This window comes from Heliangelus exortis, chromosome 1 (assembly GCF_036169615.1).
Source record: "Heliangelus exortis chromosome 1, bHelExo1.hap1, whole genome shotgun sequence".
NCBI lineage: Eukaryota > Metazoa > Chordata > Aves > Apodiformes > Trochilidae > Heliangelus > Heliangelus exortis.
In genome coordinates, this window is record NC_092422.1 from 75,382,867 (window position 1) to 75,405,380 (window position 22,514).

The 22,514-nt window shown below is 38.8% G+C and overlaps 1 protein-coding gene across 4 annotated transcripts in view; it reads left to right on the forward strand.

Moving 5' to 3' along the window:
• The window catches only part of REPS2 (RALBP1 associated Eps domain containing 2), a 96,972-nt gene that overhangs the window by 43,039 nt on the left and 31,419 nt on the right, over positions 1-22,514 (forward strand). For 3 of the 4 annotated variants that reach the window (XM_071748994.1, XM_071748985.1, XM_071748968.1), the window contains exons 6-13: positions 439-577; positions 2,546-2,609; positions 4,296-4,438; positions 7,118-7,212; positions 12,131-12,200; positions 14,290-14,355; positions 18,360-18,402; positions 20,977-21,113. In XM_071748994.1, the coding sequence (XP_071605095.1) occupies positions 439-577; positions 2,546-2,609; positions 4,296-4,438; positions 7,118-7,212; positions 12,131-12,200; positions 14,290-14,355; positions 18,360-18,402; positions 20,977-21,113 (757 nt within the window). The remainder of the gene's footprint in view (positions 1-438; positions 578-2,545; positions 2,610-4,295; positions 4,439-7,117; positions 7,213-12,130; positions 12,201-14,289; positions 14,356-18,359; positions 18,403-20,976; positions 21,114-22,514) is intronic. The other variant, XM_071748977.1, reaches the window with a different exon arrangement.

A 22,514-nucleotide genomic window follows, 5' to 3' on the forward strand; every position in this document is an offset into this window, starting at 1 on the left:
GGTAGATTTAAGTTTGATATAAGGAAGAAATTATTCACCAGGAGGGTAGTAAGATACTGGAATAGGTTGCCTAGGGAGGTTGTTAATGCCCTTTCCCTGTCAGTGTTCAAGGCCAGGTTGGATGGGGCTTTGAGCAACCTGGAAGGTGTCCCTGCCCATGCAGGGGGTTTGGATCTTGATGATCTTTAAGGTCCCTTCCAACCAAAACCATTCTGTGATTCTATGTAAAACTTCCCTTAATTGCCTGGGTAAAGATACTTAACATTAACCTCTGTTTTAATAGACAAATAGTGGAACAGTAATCAGCGTGGCCATTTCTGCTTCTTGTCCTTTTAAACTACATGTCTGCTAATAGAAGAGAGCGAATTTTGTTTCTTGAGGTTCCAAGTGCTCTTCTGGCCCCCTGCTTGCAGCTGGTGCCAGTGTCCCTCCCTTCAGTCTCTTTCAGTGGAGCGGGAGCAGCAGGACAGCAGCACCCACTACTCAGATGACCCCTGGAGGATAACAGAGGAGCAACGGGACTACTACATCAACCAGTTCAGGTCCCTGCAGCCCGACCTAAACTCCTTTATTTCAGGTAATTTTTACCAAATTCCATGTGTGTGGAGTAGAGGGACCAGGCTGACAAGTGAGAGGTGTTAACTAGATGAATGAATTTGGTTTTTTCCTCTGGAGTGAGTTTATGAGAAAAAGTTGATTGTATTTTCTTTTTTAAAGGCAGGCAACTCAAAGAGCAAACAAATATTGTGGCCATTATGGTTTTTTTTCCTAAATTTCTTGATTTCAGAAAATAATTACATCTAAGGGAGAAATGCTGGAAATTCAGTAAAAATTGAAATGAGCTGTGTCTGTACTTGATCCACTATATTTATGGAACACACCTCCAGTGTATATTGAGCTGAAAAGGCCTTTAGGGTTGTGCTTGATTTTCCAGCAGAAATAGGGCAGCATCCTATGTGATGAAGCAAGCAGTGAACTGTTGTATGTCGACACAACAGAGTCCCAACAGAAGTCAGACCTCTGAGGGACTGAGATTTTGCCCTTTATGTGATTAAAAGCAAATCATGGAATGCACACACCTGGTAAAAGTGTTGTTGACAGCACATTGAGACTGTATTTCCATCCTGAATAGGAGAATCAGACTGCTAGTGAGAGGAGTCACTTCAGGAAGGTACAGTCAGTCTTGCAAAGAAGATGCCACCATTTTTAAATTGAGGCAACTTTACTGAGCCCTGCTGTGTTACTGGGGATCAGGAGGCTTGGAGCCAGAAAAAAGTTGAAATAAATTGCCTGCTGCTGACAGAAATTAGTGCTACGTCTGTTCTTTTCCTCAGTTAAGTGTCCTTCATAAGATTTGCTTGAAAGAGAAAATGATTGTTCAACAACCTTGTATTTCCTTACAGTGTTGTTTATGTGTGTAACTGTGTATGCATATATATAGGCATATGCAGCCTCTCTGGTAGTTATGCATTTTCTTTTGTGGTGAGCAAGATTCTCAGGCAGCCCTTGCACATCCAAACTGAATGTTTATTACTGGTGAATTTGAGCTTCCGCAACATTGTAAAATAATTAAGCAGCAGGAAGCTTGCTACAAGGTGATAGAGATGCTAGAGGTTTGTCTGGGTTTAGGAAATTATTTGAGAAATCTGTGACTGAAAAATCTGTCAGCAATTAACTGCTACCCTTGCTTGAGAAAGTTCCTGAATCACATGTGGCCAGAGGCTGAGGGATATTCTGGAGCCATTATTGTGTGGCTTTGTCATGGTCATGCACTCCTCTTTTTGGTGTCCAGCGTTGGAGAGGACGTGCTGGGCGAGGTAAGTCTTGGGCCTGTCTCAGTGACAGCTTTTCTTAGCTACTGCAGCGAGCGACTGGGCCTGAATGCCCAAGGGCAGGGGAGTGTAGACTGAGAAGTCTGTGCTTTATGTTGCCTCATGTTTTGTAAGCCTGCGTGGTGAAGAAGTGGACTTCTTAGCTAGGAGAAGAAGGTTTTTTGTGTCAGGGTGAGTGAGAACGCCCGCAGCAGGACAATAGCTATGTGCTGTCTGAATGTCCTGGATTTTTTAGGGTTTTTCAATTTGTTTGTTATTTTTTGTGTGTGTTTGGTTGTTTTTCTTTCCATAATTTTTGAGCCTCTGCAGGGAAAAGTGATGGTTGAAGCAGTGTCTCTGGAGATCAGTACAGACACTGGGGCCCTATACTGCCACACACATGGCTTCTGGGTGAAGCAAGGCTTTTTGCCTGTGTTATGTCATCACTGATGACATACTAATTATACTTGTAAGAATCATCAGTGCTGAATCATGTTTTCCTTTATTTTTCCCATATGGAGGGAATGGGGAAATGAGGTCAACAGCTCTGTCTGGCTTTCTCTCTCATTTATTCAACAAACAACAAATGGCCCAACAGCTGTATTAGCATCCAGTTAATCTGAGCATCTGTAGGATGTAAAGTAAGCAGCTGCTTCTGTCATGGGAGCCCTGACCAAAGGTAAATAATCAGAGAATTAATTTTCAGTGGTTGATAAGTTATGCTTTCCCAACAGGTTCTGTGGCAAAGAATTTCTTCACAAAATCAAAACTCCCCATCCCAGAGCTTTCTCACATCTGGTGAGTACTGTAATAGTGTTGGGGATGTGTATTCCATTTTTAAAAAACACACTTAAAGTCAAGAATTATTGTTAAATTTTGAAAGGTGTCTTCAGTTATAATTACTGCTTTTACCTCCAGAACCATTTTCAGGTCCAAACAGCAGTGTGCTCATAGTCTTCCTGACATACTTGTTTTCTGGAAAGATGGACATCTACTCAGCAGGACTGGGAAGGTTTAAACAGTGATGTATAACTGAGAGCTGTTCTTAAGTATGTTGTAAGCAGCATCAGTAGCTCAATGAACTGCCATTTTTTCATGAAATGGGACATGGGAGAAGCACCTCTGGAATGTTTTACATGTAGTTTTGGTTTTATGTTCCTAGCTGTATTTTGTCAGAGGTGGCCTAATTAATGTTGAATTTTTAGTAAGTACAGCTACATAATTCATCAGTGCTTTTCTAATGAATCAGTACACTTCCTTTTAATGAGCTTATTTGGAAACAATTGTGGATGGAACTGTGCGTGATAACATTTGACAAGGATTGTATTATATTTCCATAAAAAATATGGTACTCTGCGATTCAGTGTCATCCTTGCATCTTGGCTAGGAGGACCAGTTTTAAACATAGATCAGAAGTGCTGATAAACATTTTTCTTTACATATGCCTTTATAAAGAGAGATGAGAAAAAAAGTTTGCAAGAGCCTAAACATCTGTCAGGGTCAAAGAATATGTCTGGAATCTTTTCAAAACAGATTGTCAGTTGTGAAAATAAATAGAAAAACCCCAAACTGAAGAAACATAGTGTTGGGGGATGTGGATGCTGGAATTTAAATTTAAGATTACCTAAGAAGAGTGGAGTAATGCAATATGTTAATAAAATATGTTTTATTTCTGTTCCTGACATAAGCTGTTCTTTGTGCCAAATTTAAAATATTCCTTTTTAGTAGATAATCAGTATTTTGTAATGATGTTATCAGGTTGTTTTGCTGTGGTATACACATAAGATGTCTTGGTCTTTGTCACTGTAACCTCAACAGCTTGAAAAATGCCTATTTTCAAAGAGCAGGAAGTTATATGTCTATTTGTTTTATTCCATGGGTTCATGATATAAAATTACCCAGTTCTGGCAAAGTTAGTTAATTTATAAAATTGAATTCTTGAATTTCTGAAGTCCAGCTTTAGTGTTTGAGGAGCATTAAAAAGAGAACCACTTTAGTGAGAAGTTAATACTGTTTAAAATTTTCAAGAGCATTAATTTAGCTCTTTTTTTGAGGCTAGTTGCAAGGTAACCATTGCTGAAGTCCATTTTAAACTTTTTGCTTTAACTGGTTTGAGATCATGCATGGATTGGCCAAAAACCTTTCCAGCCATTTGAAAGTTAATTTCACCTTTGGAAGTACAGGGTATGTATTTCATGTTATATATACCATCATACTATATATACCATCATACTATATGTCATGATGTATAAGAAAAAATATATTTTATTAAAAAAGAAAAAAGTAACAAGTCAGTATTAGAAAATGAGCTTGCTTCATCTTCCCCAAGACAAATGTACAAGTTAGGACCAAGTGCAAGTGACAGAGCTGCTTGTCTTTTGAAATATCCCTTCTCAGAGTTGCATTTCTGTCTCCCCGTGACATTTCATACCCATTTTTCCCTGAGGTAGCAGCTTGGAACACACATACCTGTTGTACCCACAGGGAGCTGAGCGACGTGGATTGTGACGGGGCGCTGACACTCCCGGAGTTTTGTGCCGCTTTCCACCTGGTGGTTGCGAGGAAGAATGGTTACCCCCTGCCAGAGGTGCTGCCAGAGACTCTGCTGCCCGAGTACCTCCAAACAGGTAATGCCCCTGCAGCAGGTTGTGTTCCTGTAGCCATCTCAGAAAACTAATGAGCCCCTAAGACAGGTTTCGTTTTCCACCCTGCAGGTAGGATGGGGTGGTACGTGGCCTGATGGCTCCCTGGTGGCTTTTTCAGGCATGTGTTTTTAATTATGCTTAAGAGACTATTGCTGAAGAAGGGATGCTACCTGCCTTTTAATGTCTGTCTCTTTGCTCCAATGTGCTTCAGGTACCATTCAGAGCAACAGTAGTGGCTGGTGACAAGTAGCAAAATATTTCTCGCAGGACTGTATGACTTTTAACTGTTTTGATGATTTTTCCCTTAAGTGCCTGTCACTTCAAGATGTGTTGAAAATGATACTGGACTGGTTTAGAACTTTTTATGCTAATATATTTTGTTAGATGCAGTTACCTGTTGTATCCAAGGTTGAATTTTTTGTGATTCATTTCATGTAATCTGCAGAATCTTCTATAAGTAATTTACAGTAATGACAGGGGGATTACAACACTTTGTGTAGTCCAAGAATATATTAATCCAAAATACAACATAGCTCAGTAACAGTGTGCAACGAGACACCTGCCCTTTCATTTGTTCTCTTCAGTTATGTCTCTTTTAATTATAAATGAACACCGAAATATATACTGCTCCATCTAAAAAATGTGCATGACTTTCTAGGGCAAGGAGGATTAATCACAGATGATAATTACAGTGCTATGGGATAATATTTAAGACCTAATAAAATCTCCATTAAATTTTATGACACTGAATATATTAAAAGACAGGAAAAGAGCGAATCAAGCTGTAGTTAGGAAAATTAAATGTTCACACTGTATCAGATTTGTGAAGTAATTTCTGGGGGAGTCATGTTCTTTATAATCTGCTATCTTCATATCCAAAAGGAGAAGCTTGTGTGAAACCTGTACTTCCAAGTCTTCTTGTCTCTCTAATTACATTCCCTTCTCATAATTACAACTACCCTTTTCCCTCCAGGATCACCACTTTATTTGCTATTCTCATGCCTGTTCCCATCATAAATTAGCTTGTAAGATCCTCCATGCAGATTCTTGTTGAGTAAAACTACTGTGGACGTAACTGTCTCTAGTGGTAGGGTATCATTATGCCAATGAGAAGAAGGATATGGTAAACTGTGGTTGTTCCCTGGGACTCCTCTTTTTTCTCAAATTTGCCTCTTTCAGCACTACCATTTTCTTAGATGATTATAGTTTCATGGTGTTGCATGCAGCCAAGCATTTCAAGCTGACCTATAAGGAACAGGGGAAAAGACTACTTGCTTTTTTGTGGGCACACTAAATACCTCGGCTAATATGCTAATTTTGGTTAGCTTGAGGGTATGAAAATGTCTTGCATTTGTTTTGCTGCCCAGTCAGGTTTCAGGTATCTGTCTTTTGAAAGGCTTGCATTAATAAACAGCAGAAGATATCAACATACTCTAACACTCTGAACAAGAAAGCATAGAGCCCTCTAGTATCAACTTCTGAAATCAAACTGTTAAGTAAGCAATAAGTGCCTCATACACTTATCTATAATTTCAAAATAGATTTTCAAGAGAAACTTTTAATTTTCATGTTTTCATAATTTGATTTATTTTTTTTTTATTGGCTTGTTAGGAACCCACTGAAGATTACTGGAACCTGTTTTTCATTAGGTTGTTGTATTAGTTTCAGAATGAGTCAGAATTTAGTTCAAGTGAACTATTTTCATCTGATAAGAGTGTTAAAGCTTAAAATAAAATTACTTGGAGCATAAGAGAGACCATTGAAGAATGAACTAATCTTGATAGTTTTATAGCTTGTTCTGTAAACTACAAGCTCAGGGCCAAATGCTATCCTGGCACAGTTCCATTAGCAATTCGACCCACCACCGTCTTTTCTGAAAATTTTTATTAAAGCTAATTTCCAGAATCTGTAAAGCTATTTGTCCTGTGTGCAACACACTGTGTTGTGAATATGAGATATTTCTTACTGTATTCAGATAAACTAGATGCTAACCAAAAACTAGAAATTTGATGTGAGAATTTGTTATTCTGCTTTTCCATGTATTGATCTTGAGGAGAAGCTGTTTTCCAGCTGGTAAGACAGCTTTATCTTAGGTTAACTAATCCCAGATTCACATCAGGAGAAGGATCTGAGATTGTGGAATAGAAATGAGGTTCTTGTGAGTATTTCTGAGTGAAGATAGTTGGTTTAGTTTTACTCTTCCCCCATCCCACTGCCCCTGCTCTCTATTCTGTTTAGCTAAAGATGAAGCATCTTCTGCATTTATTGTCCTTGCTTTTTGCTGGCCATCGATTTTAGTGCATCATGAAGATCCTCAATACATATATATGTATCTATCTCCACAGAGAACTGATTGTTGTTTGTCCTGAAATGTTTACTCAGATTCACTGCACTCAAATTTCACAATTATTTCTACAGCAGAAATTACACATGCTATCCCTTTCATGACATTGATTTATTCAAAATACAGGATGGAAAATAATCTTCATGGTGTTTGTCCTGGCTTATAGATAGTTCTGATGTGTAGAAATGAAGGGCAAAATGATGCTGAAACAAGTTCTTAAGAAGCATGTTTTAACCTAAGTCTTGGCATGTCTCTTATTTGTTTGTTTGTGGGTTTTGTTTGGGTTTTTTTTTTCATTTTTCTTCTTTTCCCTGCAGCTTCTTTGAAGCCCCTCCATGATTGTACACTATTTGATTGTTACTCTGAGTCGTTGCCAGGTGGTCAGCAAACTCGGGACTTCTCTCGGACAGAGGTAAGAAGGAAGGCAAGGTAACCAAGGTAGTTACCTTGCAGAGTAATAGCCCAGCTTCACAGTGACTGTGGTATGCATAGCAGCAGAACTGTCTGTCTTTTATAGGACTTCAGGAGCCTCTAATTCTCATAAAGCCATCTCAAACCCCTTCTCTGCAATTGATTCAATGTGTGGAGAGGGACGATGGGTTTTTCAGAAGATATTTCTGTGTAAGAGTTCACAGTAATCACTGAGGGACTGCAGCCTTGTGCATGCTGGAGTATGCAGAGAAGCACATCTTAGCTCTTCATAAAGAAGCACATCTTAGCTCTTCATAAAGAAACACATCTTAGCTCTTCATGTCCTGCTGGGCTGCATTTGTCCCTCCCGCGTTGGGAGGCAGCGATGCTGGGAAGAGCTGGTGCTGCAGGAGGAGGGATGGCACAGTGACAGTGCTCAGGTGGAATCTCTCTTGAATATGAATTTGTCAAAATACCAGACTTCAGGTGCAGACTTTGTACTCCTGGCTTGTTCTGGAGTGTTTATTCCATTTACAGTGCTCCATTTCTACAATTGATCCCCTAGTTTTGGTGATAAGAAAAAAATGTCTTGTTCTGATTCCTTGTACTTTCTCTTTGGAGACTGAAATTATGCCTGATTTTGTACAGTATGGGAGTGCATAGTTCTGCTCTAAGTGATCCAGTCTCCATTTTAATATCCAGCTTTTCATAGTCTAAGGAACTACCATCTAAATGTCTAGGTAGTAATTGTAAGGAGTTGGGAAGAATGTTTTGAAGGAAGAATGGAGATCCCTAGTAGCAATATCACAACAGATACCAGCCTTGTGATGGAAGATTGTTGCAAGCAAAACTAAATTAAGGAGAAGTTTATCACTGAGGTTAAAAAACTTAAAGATCCTGTATAGCTGAACTAACCATGGCCACTGGATATTGCAACTCAGAATATATATGCTGTGGGACTTAAGGGTTTAGTATTTAAGTCAGTGAATCAAGTGGCAGACTAATTGTAATTACAGGCCTGTCTGACACTGCTTCCAACTTGAAAAGTAAGGGTATGTCACACCAGCTTGGTGAGACTGTTCTCCAGCTATTACCTCCCTATGCATTATTCTGGAGAGTGCCTGGGTCTGAACCAAGCTGTTTCCTCATCGAATTCAGCTCAGCAGTGGTACCACTGAGCAGACTCTCCTAAGCTGCCACAGAGTGCAATGTTCACTTTGGGCAACGCTGCAGCTAATGCTTTAAGCAACCAGTTTATCTTCTGGAACTGCTAAAATACGTGTGGTCTCCCTGGGTGGTATTTCTCTTTGTACAGCAGCTCAGCCAAAGAACAGCAGTCTCACTCTGGGTATTGAAAGCAGTGTGGCTGTTCTGGTAGCACTGTTGACAGTAAAGGCAGATCCTTTACCATAGAAGAATTTTTAAGATTGGATGTTATGAAGAATTTCTTCACTGAAAGGGTTATCAAGCACTGGAACAGGAGGTAGGTATTTAAGAGTTGTATAGACATGGTGGATATGGCTTAGTTAAGGTCTTGTCAGTGTTAGCCCATGGTTGGCCTCTATGATCTTGAAGGTCTTTTCCAGCCAAGGTAATTCTGTGACTTTTGGAGGTTGGTTTGAAGGAGGCTGTGAGACTGTGCCACAGGCCGTGATGCGCTGGTGTGTCTGCACTGTGCCATTTGTGCAGCAAAGCTCGTCAGTCCCTTGAGAATGTTCGCATTTTAAACAAGTCCAAGAAGCAAAATTCAAGGTGTTTTGCATTGAAAACTCATTCACTGATGTCAGCATGTGTATCTATGTCCATATATTACTCCATGTCCAGATTGCAGGAAGAGTCAACTGAGTATTTCAGTTAACTTGCTGCATCAGCTTAGGATATTAGTTTTTAGAGGGAATTGTTTGTCTTCTGCTTACAAACTGTCACACCACTTTTTGGATGCTTTTTTCTTTTCGTCAGTAGGCAAGGTCCCAAAGTCTCATCTTCTCTTTTTCACTTGCATTTTCATGTGCATATTCAAATGCATATGTTAAAATATAGATAAAATATATAAACGATAGTTAAAATATAAAGTAAAAATATAATTATCTGTTATACCCATAATTAAAATTATTAAATAAATGTAAATAAAAAATTTATGTAATGTCTTGACTTCAGGATCTACTTCAGTATCTCTGTCTGTGGTATAGAGACTCCTTGTTTTAGGATACTGGCTTTGTGAGTCATTACCCAGATATGTAAAGTGATCTTTGGGTATTGGAACATTATGAGGAAGTTTGCTCTTTAGTAGGACATCCTTTGGGACCATGAGATGAAAATGTTCCTTTATACATTTCAGAATGCTCAGAAATACTGCCTTCAGTGTCATCTTTTGTGTCTTAGTAGTAGAGTAGCATTTCAGTAGCCTGTCTGATGCAGTCTTACCATCTTAGTAAATGTCTGTGTTTTGGCTCTTCTTCAGTGCATGTAAAGAGTAAGGATAAAACTAGGAGATGATTCCCTAAGCAATTAAATTGTTTGGGGTTTTTTTTGCTTTGTCAATTTTTCTGGTGTAGTGAAGTAGGAATATTACAGTGATTATCAAATAGCTCTAGTGAGTATACAGCGCAGAATGTAAACAACCCAAACAAGCAACAAATCCCTCATTTCATGCTTACTTTTTAATTTGATTTTCAGTAGTTAAGCTTTCAGACCTCTTCTGCTTTATCTCTGTGCTGTTCTCCTTGAGACATTCTCACCATCACTGCCAATAACTTTCAGGATTACTCTGCTGTCTTTGTAGGCAGGTAATGTACTTGAGGGGACAGCTGCATCTTCTGCTGTTTCTAGGTTCTGCAAGGTGGCAAGATGTTCTGCAAAACCAGGGTTTTTTTTTATGGCTAGGTTGAAAAAAAAAAAAAAAAGAGAGACTGTAGCATAATTGCCTGCTGGCTAAGCACAAATTGTGTTACATGATTAAATTACAATTGTTTGGCTGGTTTTGCTCCATTTCTTCACTGTCTGTGTGCTAGACATGCAGTGCAAAGCTCTCAATTAGTTTGTTTCAGGGTCTTGTTATCTTGGTCCTTTGTTACCCAAGATTAATGGACTATGAAATCTCTTCTCAAAACTGATTTGAGAAAGATTTTTTTTACTTGATTTTTTTTTTCAACTGATGTTTTTATGTTCAGAACTAACACACTGAATGAGTACCATTTGGAAGATCAGTAATTCATCTCCCTCTGTGGGAAATGCAGTAATTCACTGTTGCAATTTAATTTGTAGCTTGGTTACTTGAAGAAATAATTTAGATAGTTCATCACTACATAAAAAATATTATATTATTAATGCAATCAGTTATGCATATCCCCATGTCTTTGTTGTTTTCACCTTTCATCTGTTCAGGCAGTTGGATTTAATTTCAGAAGACCATTTTTACTGTCACTGCTGAACTACAGTATTGTAGTACATTAGAACAGTTTTTGAATGCATCCATAAAGAAAATACTGGCAGGAGACAGGTCACCTGAACACTAGATTTTGTTAAACTTATGAAATATGCAAAGACTGCTGATCTTATGCTAAAAAATGACAAGGTGATAGTTATTTTTTGTTTTGTTTTGTCTTTTTTTTTTTTTTTCCCCTCAAGTTTTTGCCTCCCACCATTCTGGGTTTTTTTCTTATTTCTTCATTTTCTTTCTTTTCATTACCTGTTTCTTTTTCACAAGCTTTGTCATTGCCAAAAGCTTAAATATAAACCACAAAGCTTCACACTATATGCATAAAATGACTGGCTGGTATTCCTCTAAACTCCCTCAGAAATATTATGTTCACAGTTGATTGAAATCTGTCATTCCATCAATTCAGGCATGCACTGAATTAGGTCTTTAGTCTGACACTCTTTATTTTTAGGTGCAAGGTTTCACAAACATTTTCAGAGTCTTTAAGCCACCACGTTTTTGCCACGTTGCTTCCTCAGAAGCGTTAGGGAATCCCACACGCAACTTTATAGAAAAGATCTGATAGCTTTTTGGTGTGGAATTGGCCTTCTTGAAATACTGACTTGGGATTTTTGTGGGTTTTTTAGTAATATCTGCAAAATCTGTGTTTGTAAATTAATTTTTTTAGGCCAAATGGATATCAGGCCATTTTTAGGCCCAGCCTCTTCCATGCTTGCTGAGACAAAACAGCATCGCTTAATATTTAGGGAAGTTTGGTATTTTTGACTTTTGCTTTATATTTGTTTTGGCTTCAGAGTGTATCCTTGCTCTTAGAGATAATGCTAGTAGAATTTGTTCCTGGTTCTTTCTTGTGAGCTACGCAGCAGAAGTTAGAAGAAAAACAAATGTGTGTGTAATAAGTTGCTGCAGAAATAAAGAAAAGTTGAGGAATAAGGTAGAGGTGAAGCTCACTGTTTTTTTTCATCAGAGGCCTGAGTGGGCCTCCAACAGAAGTGCTGGTGAAATTTTTTTGTTCCCATCTCTGTGACTGCATGTTGGAAGAAAAGAGTAATCCAAGGGTCAGCCACCTCAGCCTGAAGAGTTTGGATACAGACCTGCACCTGCAGTGCAGCTGGGATTTTGCTCTCCTGCAGGGGCTGGAGGTTGCCTCAACCCTAACAGAGGTGTTATACCCAAAGAGAAACCAAGACACAGAATGCCATGGCTCTGTTGTTAGAAATTTCTCCTTCCATGTAATTTATAGTTCCTTCTGAGTCATTTTAAGTGATTCTGAACCAAATTCTTGGTGTGGAACTGCTGTACCTTAAAAAGCAGTTATAGTTGTCTTTTTGAAGGTCCTCTATGCTTCTTTATTTTGCAAAGCAAATCGTGGTGCAAGAGAAAATATCACCTTTATTTGTGTTGGTCTGTATTATTAAATATTTGACTGTGGATAAGTGGGTGCTCTGCCCATTAATATAATACCTCTCCTTTCTTCAAGAAGGCATCAGCTGAAGAGGCAACTGATAACTCTGCCCTGTTACAGGATGCAAAGAAAGATGACAAACAAGGTATTCAAATAAGTCACTTTTCCTTCCACTGTTATGGATGAAGTTCTGTGTGTTATTCCATATATTTGCTGACAAAAGCAATAGTATTTTGAATTTCTAAGCTGGCTATGTGTTGCCATAGATTTAAAAGCAACACATTGCTTATAAATTACTGACAGCAGCTAAGTTGAAGACAAATAAATGGATGTGTTAGCTTAAAAATTAGGTCTTATGTGAATGATGTGAAATGCACCTTCTGAAAGATGTCTAGTCCTAAGACAATTAATGTTACAGTTCTTATTTTAACAAAGTTTTAATTGTTGTAAGGAATTTTGTAAGAGTAAAGGCTTCATTGTGCCAAATTTTGGGTTTCTCTTCTTTCAGGAAATACCAACACTTCAAAATTAGTTTTTATTCCAATTGAAGTAAAAAGTCCCAATATTTTCTTGCAAAATAAAAATTTTGGACAAAGTGGATTGCAAATAATAAATATATGGATTTCACTCAAAATCTGTCAGCAGCAAGCCATGTGATACTAAAGTGAACTTTTTCTTTTTCCACTCAGCAGTTACTAAGGCCTCCAGAATCAGCACTGGATCATCACACAATCCTCTCTTTTATATACCCTCTCCCTAACCTTCCAGGTTTTTGCTTGCTGTCCCTGCCCCTCAGCAGTGGAAAGAAAACAATCGTGCCTCTTTTATTGCCCTATTCTCAGAGCTGTGGATTACAAATTAGTAAGAAAGAATTCTACATGCTGACCTCCCAGCTGTCTAGAAGCTGAGGTTGCATTAGAACTGTGAGACCAGGTAGTCCACATTCCTGAATCACCTTCCACACTCAGGTGTGACTGTGTTTGGCAGATTCCCAGTGTCCCTGGTTCAAAGAAAGGTTGTCAGAGTTGATAGGTGTTGGTAAAACATTTTGACAACTCGGCATGTTCCAAGAAACTCATCTTTTGTTGACAAGGTTTGTTTTGTTGTAAAATTCATAATGAACTAGAGGAGGACTTGAACCTTGAAAGTTATTGCTTTCATATGCTTCGGGCAGGTTTACTTTCTTAGGTGGGGGATCTTTTGTTCTTCCCTGTGTAGATGAAGAACTGTAGCTTTGCTCTTTGTAGCTGTCATGTTAAGTCAGATGGGAAGTTGCTTCCCATCCTGGTCCTTGAGAACTGAAGATTTGCTGTATTTATGGCACAGGTTCCTGCTTTTTCAGCCAAAAAACAAATCCTCTTGTTCTACCATTTATTTTTATTCTGACAAATGAGCAGATCATTTTCTGCACTGAGGATATCTCCCCAGAAGACAAGAAACTGTAGTTCAGGACTGTAGAAGCATATCTTCCTGAATTTTCAAAACTGTACAAGTAAATTAGCTTTACTTTGTCAGCTTATAATATAGTTAAATGTGGAAGGTAGTGTAAATAGAAATTGATCCTGAGAACCAGACTCTTCCCACATTTTTTACTTGTTAAGGCAGATGGAGATGGGTGACTTCATTCCAAGTTGTCATTTATAATACTGTGTGCATTAAAATACAACACAATGCATTAGGAATGCCTTAAGGAAGTCATTAATAAAGGATGCATAGGCATAAGTGGAAGGGGAAAAAGTACAAAGATTGCCTGAATTTTACCCCTCTCTTTGTCAGTGCTGTGTGACATTCCTTGGGGAATCCCTTTGAGGTTTGTGTTGCCGAGAGCAGTAAGTTTCTCGTGTGCCCTGGCTTTCTAGGTTTGTCACTTGGGGGAGAGGTGAGTCCCAGCTCTGCCAAGTGTCTCTCTGAGAGCACTGCATCTCTGAAACAGGAGTCCATGGATTTAGACACGAAACCTGCCCAGTTCTCAAAACTGGGATTGTTTGGGAATTTGGGCATAGGCTTTTTCTGTTCATGACTCTTACGCACTTAAAAATCCTTACTTTTTGAGTGCTTGTGAGTTCTAGGGGTATTTGGTTACCTCTGTTTTTTTGTCAAGGATGCTTAGTATTATTTTGTTGTAATACCGGTTGAAATGCTGCTTTCTCAGAGCTGATACCTTTTAGATATTGCATGCACAAATGCAAAGTAATTCTCATTGTTGTTGTTTATTTATTTATTTTTTTATTAAGCTCTTAAAGTAAGAACTCCTGTCAAAACAATACCAAAGGAATTTCAATACTTGAGTGTGAAAACAGGTAAGAAAAAAATTGACATGTTTCTTCTGTTAAAATTTCAATCAAATATTTTTATATCATGGTGAGCCTAAATTAATGTAATTTGCTTTTTTTTTTTAAGATCCTTTTACTCTCATGCTATTATACTACTGAAATTAGCTTTTACCTCATAATGACTACTTCTTGCAAAATTAAACTTGGTAGTACAAGTTGTCAAAACGTTGTCTTGCTTTCTTTCCCTTGTTGTTAGCATATGTGCATTCTTTGTGTGTGGGAAGTTTTTTTGACCATAGCATTTTTTAAGCAGTCTGAATTGTTGTTTTCTATACTACAAACAAGATTCCAGAGCACAACACTGTACATCTTGATATAAGCTCCTCTCAAGTATGGAATAAGAATTCAGTAACTATTTTGAAACATCCTGGATATTTGAAAAAAACTGAGTCTTCATATTATCTGTTGAGTTTAAGGTTAAATAGCATTTTGGAAACCCAGACCTCAAGGCACTTAAACCACTGATACCAGCTTTTGATTTGGAGGGCTTTTCTTTGTTGAAACCACCCCTGATTTTCCTCTCTCCAAGTCCAACATATATTCCTTGTTCCTGTCACACTGGAAAATATTATTTCTGGAATGGTATATGCCAAAATTACTTAGTTGCTCCAGAAACATCCCATGCATTCAGTTCAGTTTGTCAGACCTCCCTGGCCTTCCCCTTCGTAAATCTCTTCCCTAGGGTGGTTCGAGTGTTTGCAAGCCTTCTGTGGTCCCAGTCAAGCTAAAATTTGGACTTAGTTTCTTCTCCTTTTGCGTAAATGTTTTTACTGATAAAGATATCCTTGATTAAGAAAAATTACCCCATATGTCTGTCGCAGCAGTTTTATTTTACAGCTCGATTTATTTGTGGCTGCTCAACAGCTGCATGCCTCATTTCCCAACTCTCTCTCTCTCTTTTTTTTTTTTTTTTTTTTTTTTTTTTCCTGGCTTTTCCCCAAATATTTAGCAGTTGCCAGATTTCATATCTTCAGCTCCTATTCCTGAATGATTGCTGTTTCTCCTTCAGACACACACACTCTTACACTTCCCTCTCAGTGGGAGAGGAGGGTGGCTGTAAGGGTTTCGGTTCTGTACCCTTCCCTCCCATTTTGCCCAGGAGCATCCAATGCAGTTTTATTTTCAGTTAAGCAAGTCCATCTTCAGTACACTTAGGACAAAAAAACCCTACTGTCACATGCACTTCTCCTGTGCCACTGTCCTCTTTCTCTCATGTCTTTCATCTCTTAAGCAAGGAGGTCTTTTGGATGCAGTGTTGCTGCGTTTCTTATACCAAGGGAGGTGGTGGCAGAATTCTGCCTCATCATGGTGACTCCTGTCACTGAAGAGATTTCACCCCTGCTGCCCTGCACATTGAGGGTTTGAGCAAGCACGTTCTCGTAGTTAGAAGTAAAGTGTTAGAAATAAAGATGTTTATCTGTGCAGTGAGCTAGGTGCAGAACAGTAATGGGACAGCTATTTCAGAACCAGTCATCATTCTAAAAGGGCATTGTAATCATTGCCCTTCGGGATGACAACTCAGTTGGGATGAAGCAGAAGAAACTTTACATCCTTCTTCAATTATTGATTTGGGCTGTTTATGTAAATTCTGGAAGGATGATTGTTTTGTCCTTTATTACGGGAAAGTTTTCTTTGCCATCAGGAGGACTAGAAATTGGAAAACAGTAAAGATTTCATATGCTCAGCGTCTCTTACTATCTGATCTGGCCAGTTTATTTAGGCTTCTAAGTGCAAGATCACTGTTGGCCTTAGACTCTAAAGAATTAAGGAGCAAATCTGTGAGTATTCAAGTTGTACATTTCTGCCTAGGTCACCATTAAGAGATGAGTCAGAGATGAGGGGTGATTTAGACTCTATTTCTTTGGTTAGGATAGGGTCATGAGGAACATTTAAACACCCAAAAATAACCTTCACACTCTCTTGGGAATGAACAAGTTTATGATTTTATGTGTCTTAGTGCAGGTCAAGCTGTTTAGTTACGCAGACTGGGAATTGTTCAAACTTTTAAATAAATGTAACTAATTTACTCAAAAACTTTAGTTTTTTTTTAATTTTTTCACTTTCATGTAAGTTAGGCTTAGGTATCCAGAGCAATAGAAATACAGAAGACTCAAAAACTGCAGAGATATTTTTGCATTGTCTTAAATGATGACACCGTGTATATGTATAACCTTGCACTTCAAAAGCAAATTATGCACAGACTGAGCATACAAAAATAAATTCACTTTATATACAAATCCTGCCACAATTATTTATATGTCCAAATAATAAGTACCTGGTTTATAATTCTTTTTATATTGTACTACTTCTTTCAAAAGGTAAAGCTAAGTCTACTTATTGTGTAATTGTAGCCTTGAATTTTCTGATTTTTCAAAAGCTTAAAAGAAAATCCTTGTCAGTGTTCTATCCTTTTTATTAGTAGGCATTTCAGGATACTTTCTTCCTTGTGTGCCTTCCTGTTTACCTCAACAAGATGTCCTTAGAGAGTTTGAATGTTGGTTTTACCTGCAGGTTTTTGGACAAAAGACTTCCTAAAAGAAATATGAACAGAATTATGGTCTCCATAAAAAGGAAAATTTGAAGGTTCTTAAACATGGCTTAGCTTGAACAGGATTTATACATCCTATTTCTAAATGGCATCTATTTATTAATTGTGCATGTAATTTAATAATCAGCAATTTCAGCACTGGGAAAATTGGGTCACATCGCTGTAGGGAAGCAGTGTCTGAAGTTGTCTTCTCTGGGAGTTTGATACAGAGAGAGAGGAGGATTATCACCACTGCATATTTAATAATAATTCCCTCTCTCCCCTTTAGTTTCTAGGGAGAGTTTGTTGCACAGAAATTTGCGTGACTGTGAGCCGGTTTGTTGGTGACAATAATCTACTAGAACTTGGTTTATAAGTGGTCATTTGTGTCACTGCCATCTGCTATTGGATTCATTCCATCCAAAGCCCCAGCTAGCACCGTGTGACTCTAAAAGCAGTTTCTTTTATGAAGAAATAGTGTGTGGCTGTACATGTGCCATGTGCCACTGCTTGTCTTCTGTGAGCCTAAAGCCTCCCATGGGGAGAAATGTGAGCAGTAGTACAGTGCAAGCCATTAAAAGTCAGTATTTGCCAGCTGCTACCACAGGTAGCTCTGTGTTTTGGAGCATCTCTTGTATTCTCAGGTAGTGCTGTGGAGTAGCTGGTGATAAGTGTCTGACTTGGAAGTAGGCATATATCTGAAGGAAGCTAGAAACCCTTTGATTTATTTTCCCTCCCCAACATACTTGCTTCTCCGAAGCAGAATAATGGGAAAATACAAGGATTCACTTTGTGTGTGCATTGGGATGATTGATGCTGCTGTAATACCTTGAGGATATTTCAGTGGGTTGAATTTGAAAGCAGTCACACAGATGTTGTTTTCTCAAAAGTTATCTGATGTTAGTAAAGAGAGTAACAGAAAAGTCACAAAAAGACTGCGTAAACCAAGGAACAGCTTTGAGGAATTACCCGGAGAAGGTAAGTCAGCAATGTTGTTTTCCTATCACATTAAACCTGCATGTGGCAGGATATTTGCAGTTTATCCAAATGCCTGGACTACAAGTAAGGTGTTTTCTGTGCTAAGTCTATGCTATTCCTGATGTTGCTTTATCACAGTTACATTCAGGAGTACAGATTAGAGCCATCAGACCCATCGGACCATTATTATTATCAGACCCGTTATTACTTTTCCTGTGTTTTGGTTACCTAAGTAATGGGTGAATTTGTGACTCTGTGGCTTTTAAATTCTTGGGAAATTTTCACACTACAGAAACAAAGGGGAAGTAGAAGTGAAAATACGTCCCCACTGCTCATGTGAGATGAGCACACTCTCACATCCACATTTGGAACACTCACATTTTTAATGAACACTGATGCAGATGAGGGCATTTTTATTTAAAACATGAAGTTTTAGCAGTTCTTTTTTTTTTCTTTTCTGTTTCAGCTGCTCAGGAATCTCATGCACTTAAAGCCAGACCACGTTCCAGGTACTGCTTTCATTTCTGTTTCAGACCTCATACATTTCTCTGGTGTTGGACACAAGGTGTAAGAACTGGTGTTCAATATTTAATTCTTTATTTTTTATTTTTAATTGGCATTGTGCTGGAAGTCCAGCTCAGATAAAAGACACTTACTAGGAGAGGTCTGTAAGCTGTAGACCCTACATAAGTACTGCCTAGAGCCCTATGATCTCTGGTCATGAGGTGCTGGGACTTTTGCCTTTCTGCCCAGCCCTGCTGCTCATGGGAGTGGTGACTGCCTCCATCCCTGCCCCAGGGGTGTTGTGGTGGGACAGCAGGGACCACCCCATTGTGGGGAATGTTCCCAACAGTTTTGTGTTGTTGAAACTTGCATGGTGGTTGCCTATGGAGGGAGAAACTGTACACTCTCACAGAAAGAGCAAGAGTAGCTCAGCTCGTGGATGTGGGTGAGTGAATCCTTTTGTTGCCTGTGTTTGGCTATGGCTGGTTGGGGTGTGGTGGAAAAGCTTATGGACTTATGCTGTTGTATGCAAGAAATGACACTGGATTTGGATATTTGAAAGAAAAGGGAAACCTTTACTAGATAATACTGTTCTGTAAATGGATGGTGTGTTGGCTTTGTTTTTTCACCATTCCGTTGTATAGACATTGTGCATCCACCTTCAAACCTTTTTTGTGTGTACTAGTTGGAGGGCTTCATTTCTTTTACTTAGGTAATGAGAGTAAAATCAGGAGCAGCTCCCTTCTTAGCAGTTTGTCAAAGCCTGCTAATAAGAGAGGATCAGCTGTATGTATGATGAGTGAGGACTGAAATAGTCTCAGGACCTACATCCTCCCCTGTTCTGAGCTGCCTTGCAGGCTATCTTACTGCTTCTAGCCAAAGCTTTTTAGTTTTCTTACTGTTTTAAAATTTCCTGCTGTGTTACTGAATCATGAATTTCAATTATGCAAAATGTATTTTAAAATTATTTAATGCTGAAATTCATAAAATAGGAAACGCTCACACAAGTTCAAAAGAAGTCACTTGAATGTGACTGCTGTGTCACGTCTGACTGTCTCACATCTGACTGTATGTCACCGCTTCAATGCAGAAGTTGAAACTCAAGATTCCTGAACTCAGGAAACACATCCTTGAACTCTGACCTTCTGCTCTGCTTGCCCTGCCTGGAGAGCCCTATAACCTTGAGGCTCTCTGTCTTCAGATGTGCCGGACCACCAGAGGCTGCAGTTTGAGTCTGTTGCAGCTCTCGGCTCTGGAGCCTGAATTCTTGTCTCAGTTGTGCAGATTCTGGGCTGCTGAGTTTTAAGTGCCAGGTCTGCCTGCTGGGAGTGACGATTTGCTGTCGCACGGCTCTGTGTTGGCACTGCTGGGGCTGGCATGTTTTTGCCTGATAGGTGTTACCTTGATCTTTCAAACAAATGAAAGATTTTAAAGTGCTAGGTTGTACAATTGTAATGTAAGTGAAATACACACTGCAGAGTATGGGGAGGGAAAGTATAAAACCTTTAAGATCCTCATTCAAAGCTTTCCCAGTTGTTTCAGGGGGCTCAGGTTAGGTTTTACATGATAGGGCTATGGCATTCAGAACTCTACCAAGATAAAAAAACTCAGCATCAGCAGAGGTTTTTGTGTCACGTGTCATTTTTTAAGCAATCTTTCACTCCTGTGTTTATTAAAGTTTATATCAGAAAGAAGCATAGGCTCAGCATTGCCAAATGTCTGTCCTGCTAAAGGGCTGTTTCCTGACAACGGCGTGCTTGGCAAAAAGCTGATCCCTTTCCCATTAGTGGGAGTTATTTCTGTTCTACTTGAATGTGTTTTTGGTCTTGCCTGTCATGCATAATGTGTTACAGTTAAGTGTAACATCTCGCATTGTCAGTGCTCATTTTGAACAAAGCTCTTGGTCTTGCAGAAAAAATAGTAACTAAACCAGCTTAAAAATATTGGACGCTACTCAGCAAAATCAAAATTCTTAGCAAATGCACTGCATTGGGATTAATGGGATGTGGAAGAGCGTAGGAAGCTGTAATGGGACATGTATTTAACCAGTTTTGGTCACTCTGGAGCCATTTGTTTTTTCTGGCTTTGTCGAATCGAGTGGCTGTTTGCAATGAAAAATTTATCATGATAGTTGGAATAATATGAGAGACAAAAGAAGTACTTGCAAGAGGTAGGTTGAAGCTGTACCTGTATAAACACTACCCTCTCAGTTAGGAAAGGCAATAGAGACTGTAGAGGAGGAGGGTGGAATTTTGCTAATTTTATTCAAATTAGCTGCTACAATTATTGTATTGGCATTTAAAGTCACATGGGAACAACCTGAAGCTCTTTTAAAGCCTTTGCTATTAAAGTATCAGCTCTGTAAACATGACCCATTCCTTTTCCCAGGCACCTCTGTTGCCAGATAAATCTGTGTTGTTAGAAAAGGGAACTTTTAGTCAGTAGGACAAGGAATTTCCACCATGAACTGGAGTTCTGGTCACTGTATTTTTAGATGCTTTTCTGTATAGTTGTTTAAAATGAATTTCTGAAGTAAAATATTTTCTGCTTTACTCTCTCCCTCCCCCATTCTTCCTTAGGTCATATTCTAGCACGTCAATAGAAGATGCCATGAAAAAAGGAGAAGAGCCCCCTACTCCACCTCCAAGGCCACAGAAATCACATTCCAGAGCTTCCTCTTTGGACCTAAACAAAATATTTCAACAAAACACACAAGGTAAAGTTTGCATTCTTTCCTTCTTTTGAGACCACCTGGGTTAGCTGCATATTTAACAATCTGATCCATTTGCATGAATGCTTGATGGTCATGTGCATAAGCTATGTGTGCCTTTGCTATAGACAGCAGTACACTACAGAGCAGAAGTAGTTACACTTCCTGGCATTAATTCTTCACTGAGGGGGAAAATCACTTGCTATAATTAAGGTGATTATAACGTGTTTTGGCACATTAATGGGAAGCTTAACATGTGGTAGTCTGTCATCACTGACTGTTTATAACTAGTCTGGCTGTTTAGACACTTCTAATCAGTAACTAGAATATATTTGATATTTATTACTACTAATTTTTTTGTAGCTCAGAAGCAGAAAGAAAACCTTTAAACTGGGAGAAAACAAAATTTCTCATGTGCAAACGTTTTTGATGTAGAAGTCTTCCATATGGATGGGGCCAATCAGAAACTGTTCTTTGAGTAAAAAAGAAAGGGTAATTTCTTTTGACATGAGTGCGTGTTAAGGGGAGAGAAAGAAAGTGTAGAATAGTAACTGGAGTGAACTAAAAGAAAAATCCTTTGCAGCCCATTACTGTTTGAGCAATCCTTTTTGCCTTGCACAGTAAGTGGTGGAAAGAGGAGCTGTTTGTTCAGGGCAGCAGTTGCCCAGCATCACTGTGCTTTAGAAGTGTCCTTGAACCAGACCAGAGCTTTATGTGGTGCACACCAATCATCTGACTCAAGGACTACGTTAAACATGGTCATGTTTATGCTTCAGAAGAAAGCCAAGGCTCGGCTGTGTCAAGGAATGTTTTAACTGGTCTCTCTTTTGTGGTTGTTGGAGTAGAAATGAGTTTCACTTCTTGCTATATGGGACTTTTTTTTTTTTTTTTGTGCAAACAGCAGACAGAATTCAAGAGTCTCGCTATGTGTGCTGAACCCTGAAACTCATTAAGAATAAATTTATTTTTTTTTCCCCCTGCCTTACACAGAGAAGCAATTCGTGGACTTTTTCTGTGGTTCCTGTTGAGGGATCCAATTTTGATTTAATTATATATCGAAATAAAACCCCAAACAGAGCCAAGTACACATTTTCTAAGGCAGCATATCCTCTCAGAATCCAGATAAAAAAAGTATAACTGGAAGGAAATAAACCTGGATTTAAGTTTCTCTTGGAATGCAAATGAAAGGAGAATGTAAATTCTCAAGAAGTCATTCTGTGAATGAAGAGAAACATCTTGCTTTTGAAATGGATTCCTTTGAAAGTCACCATTACTTCTGAAGTAACAATTATTTCTTCTGAGCAACTTGACTAACTGACAGTGAGTGCAGGAAAGGATTACTCATCCTATCAATACTTTTTACAGGATTTCTTCACAGGAAATGGGGTAATTAAGTAAGGGTAGGCA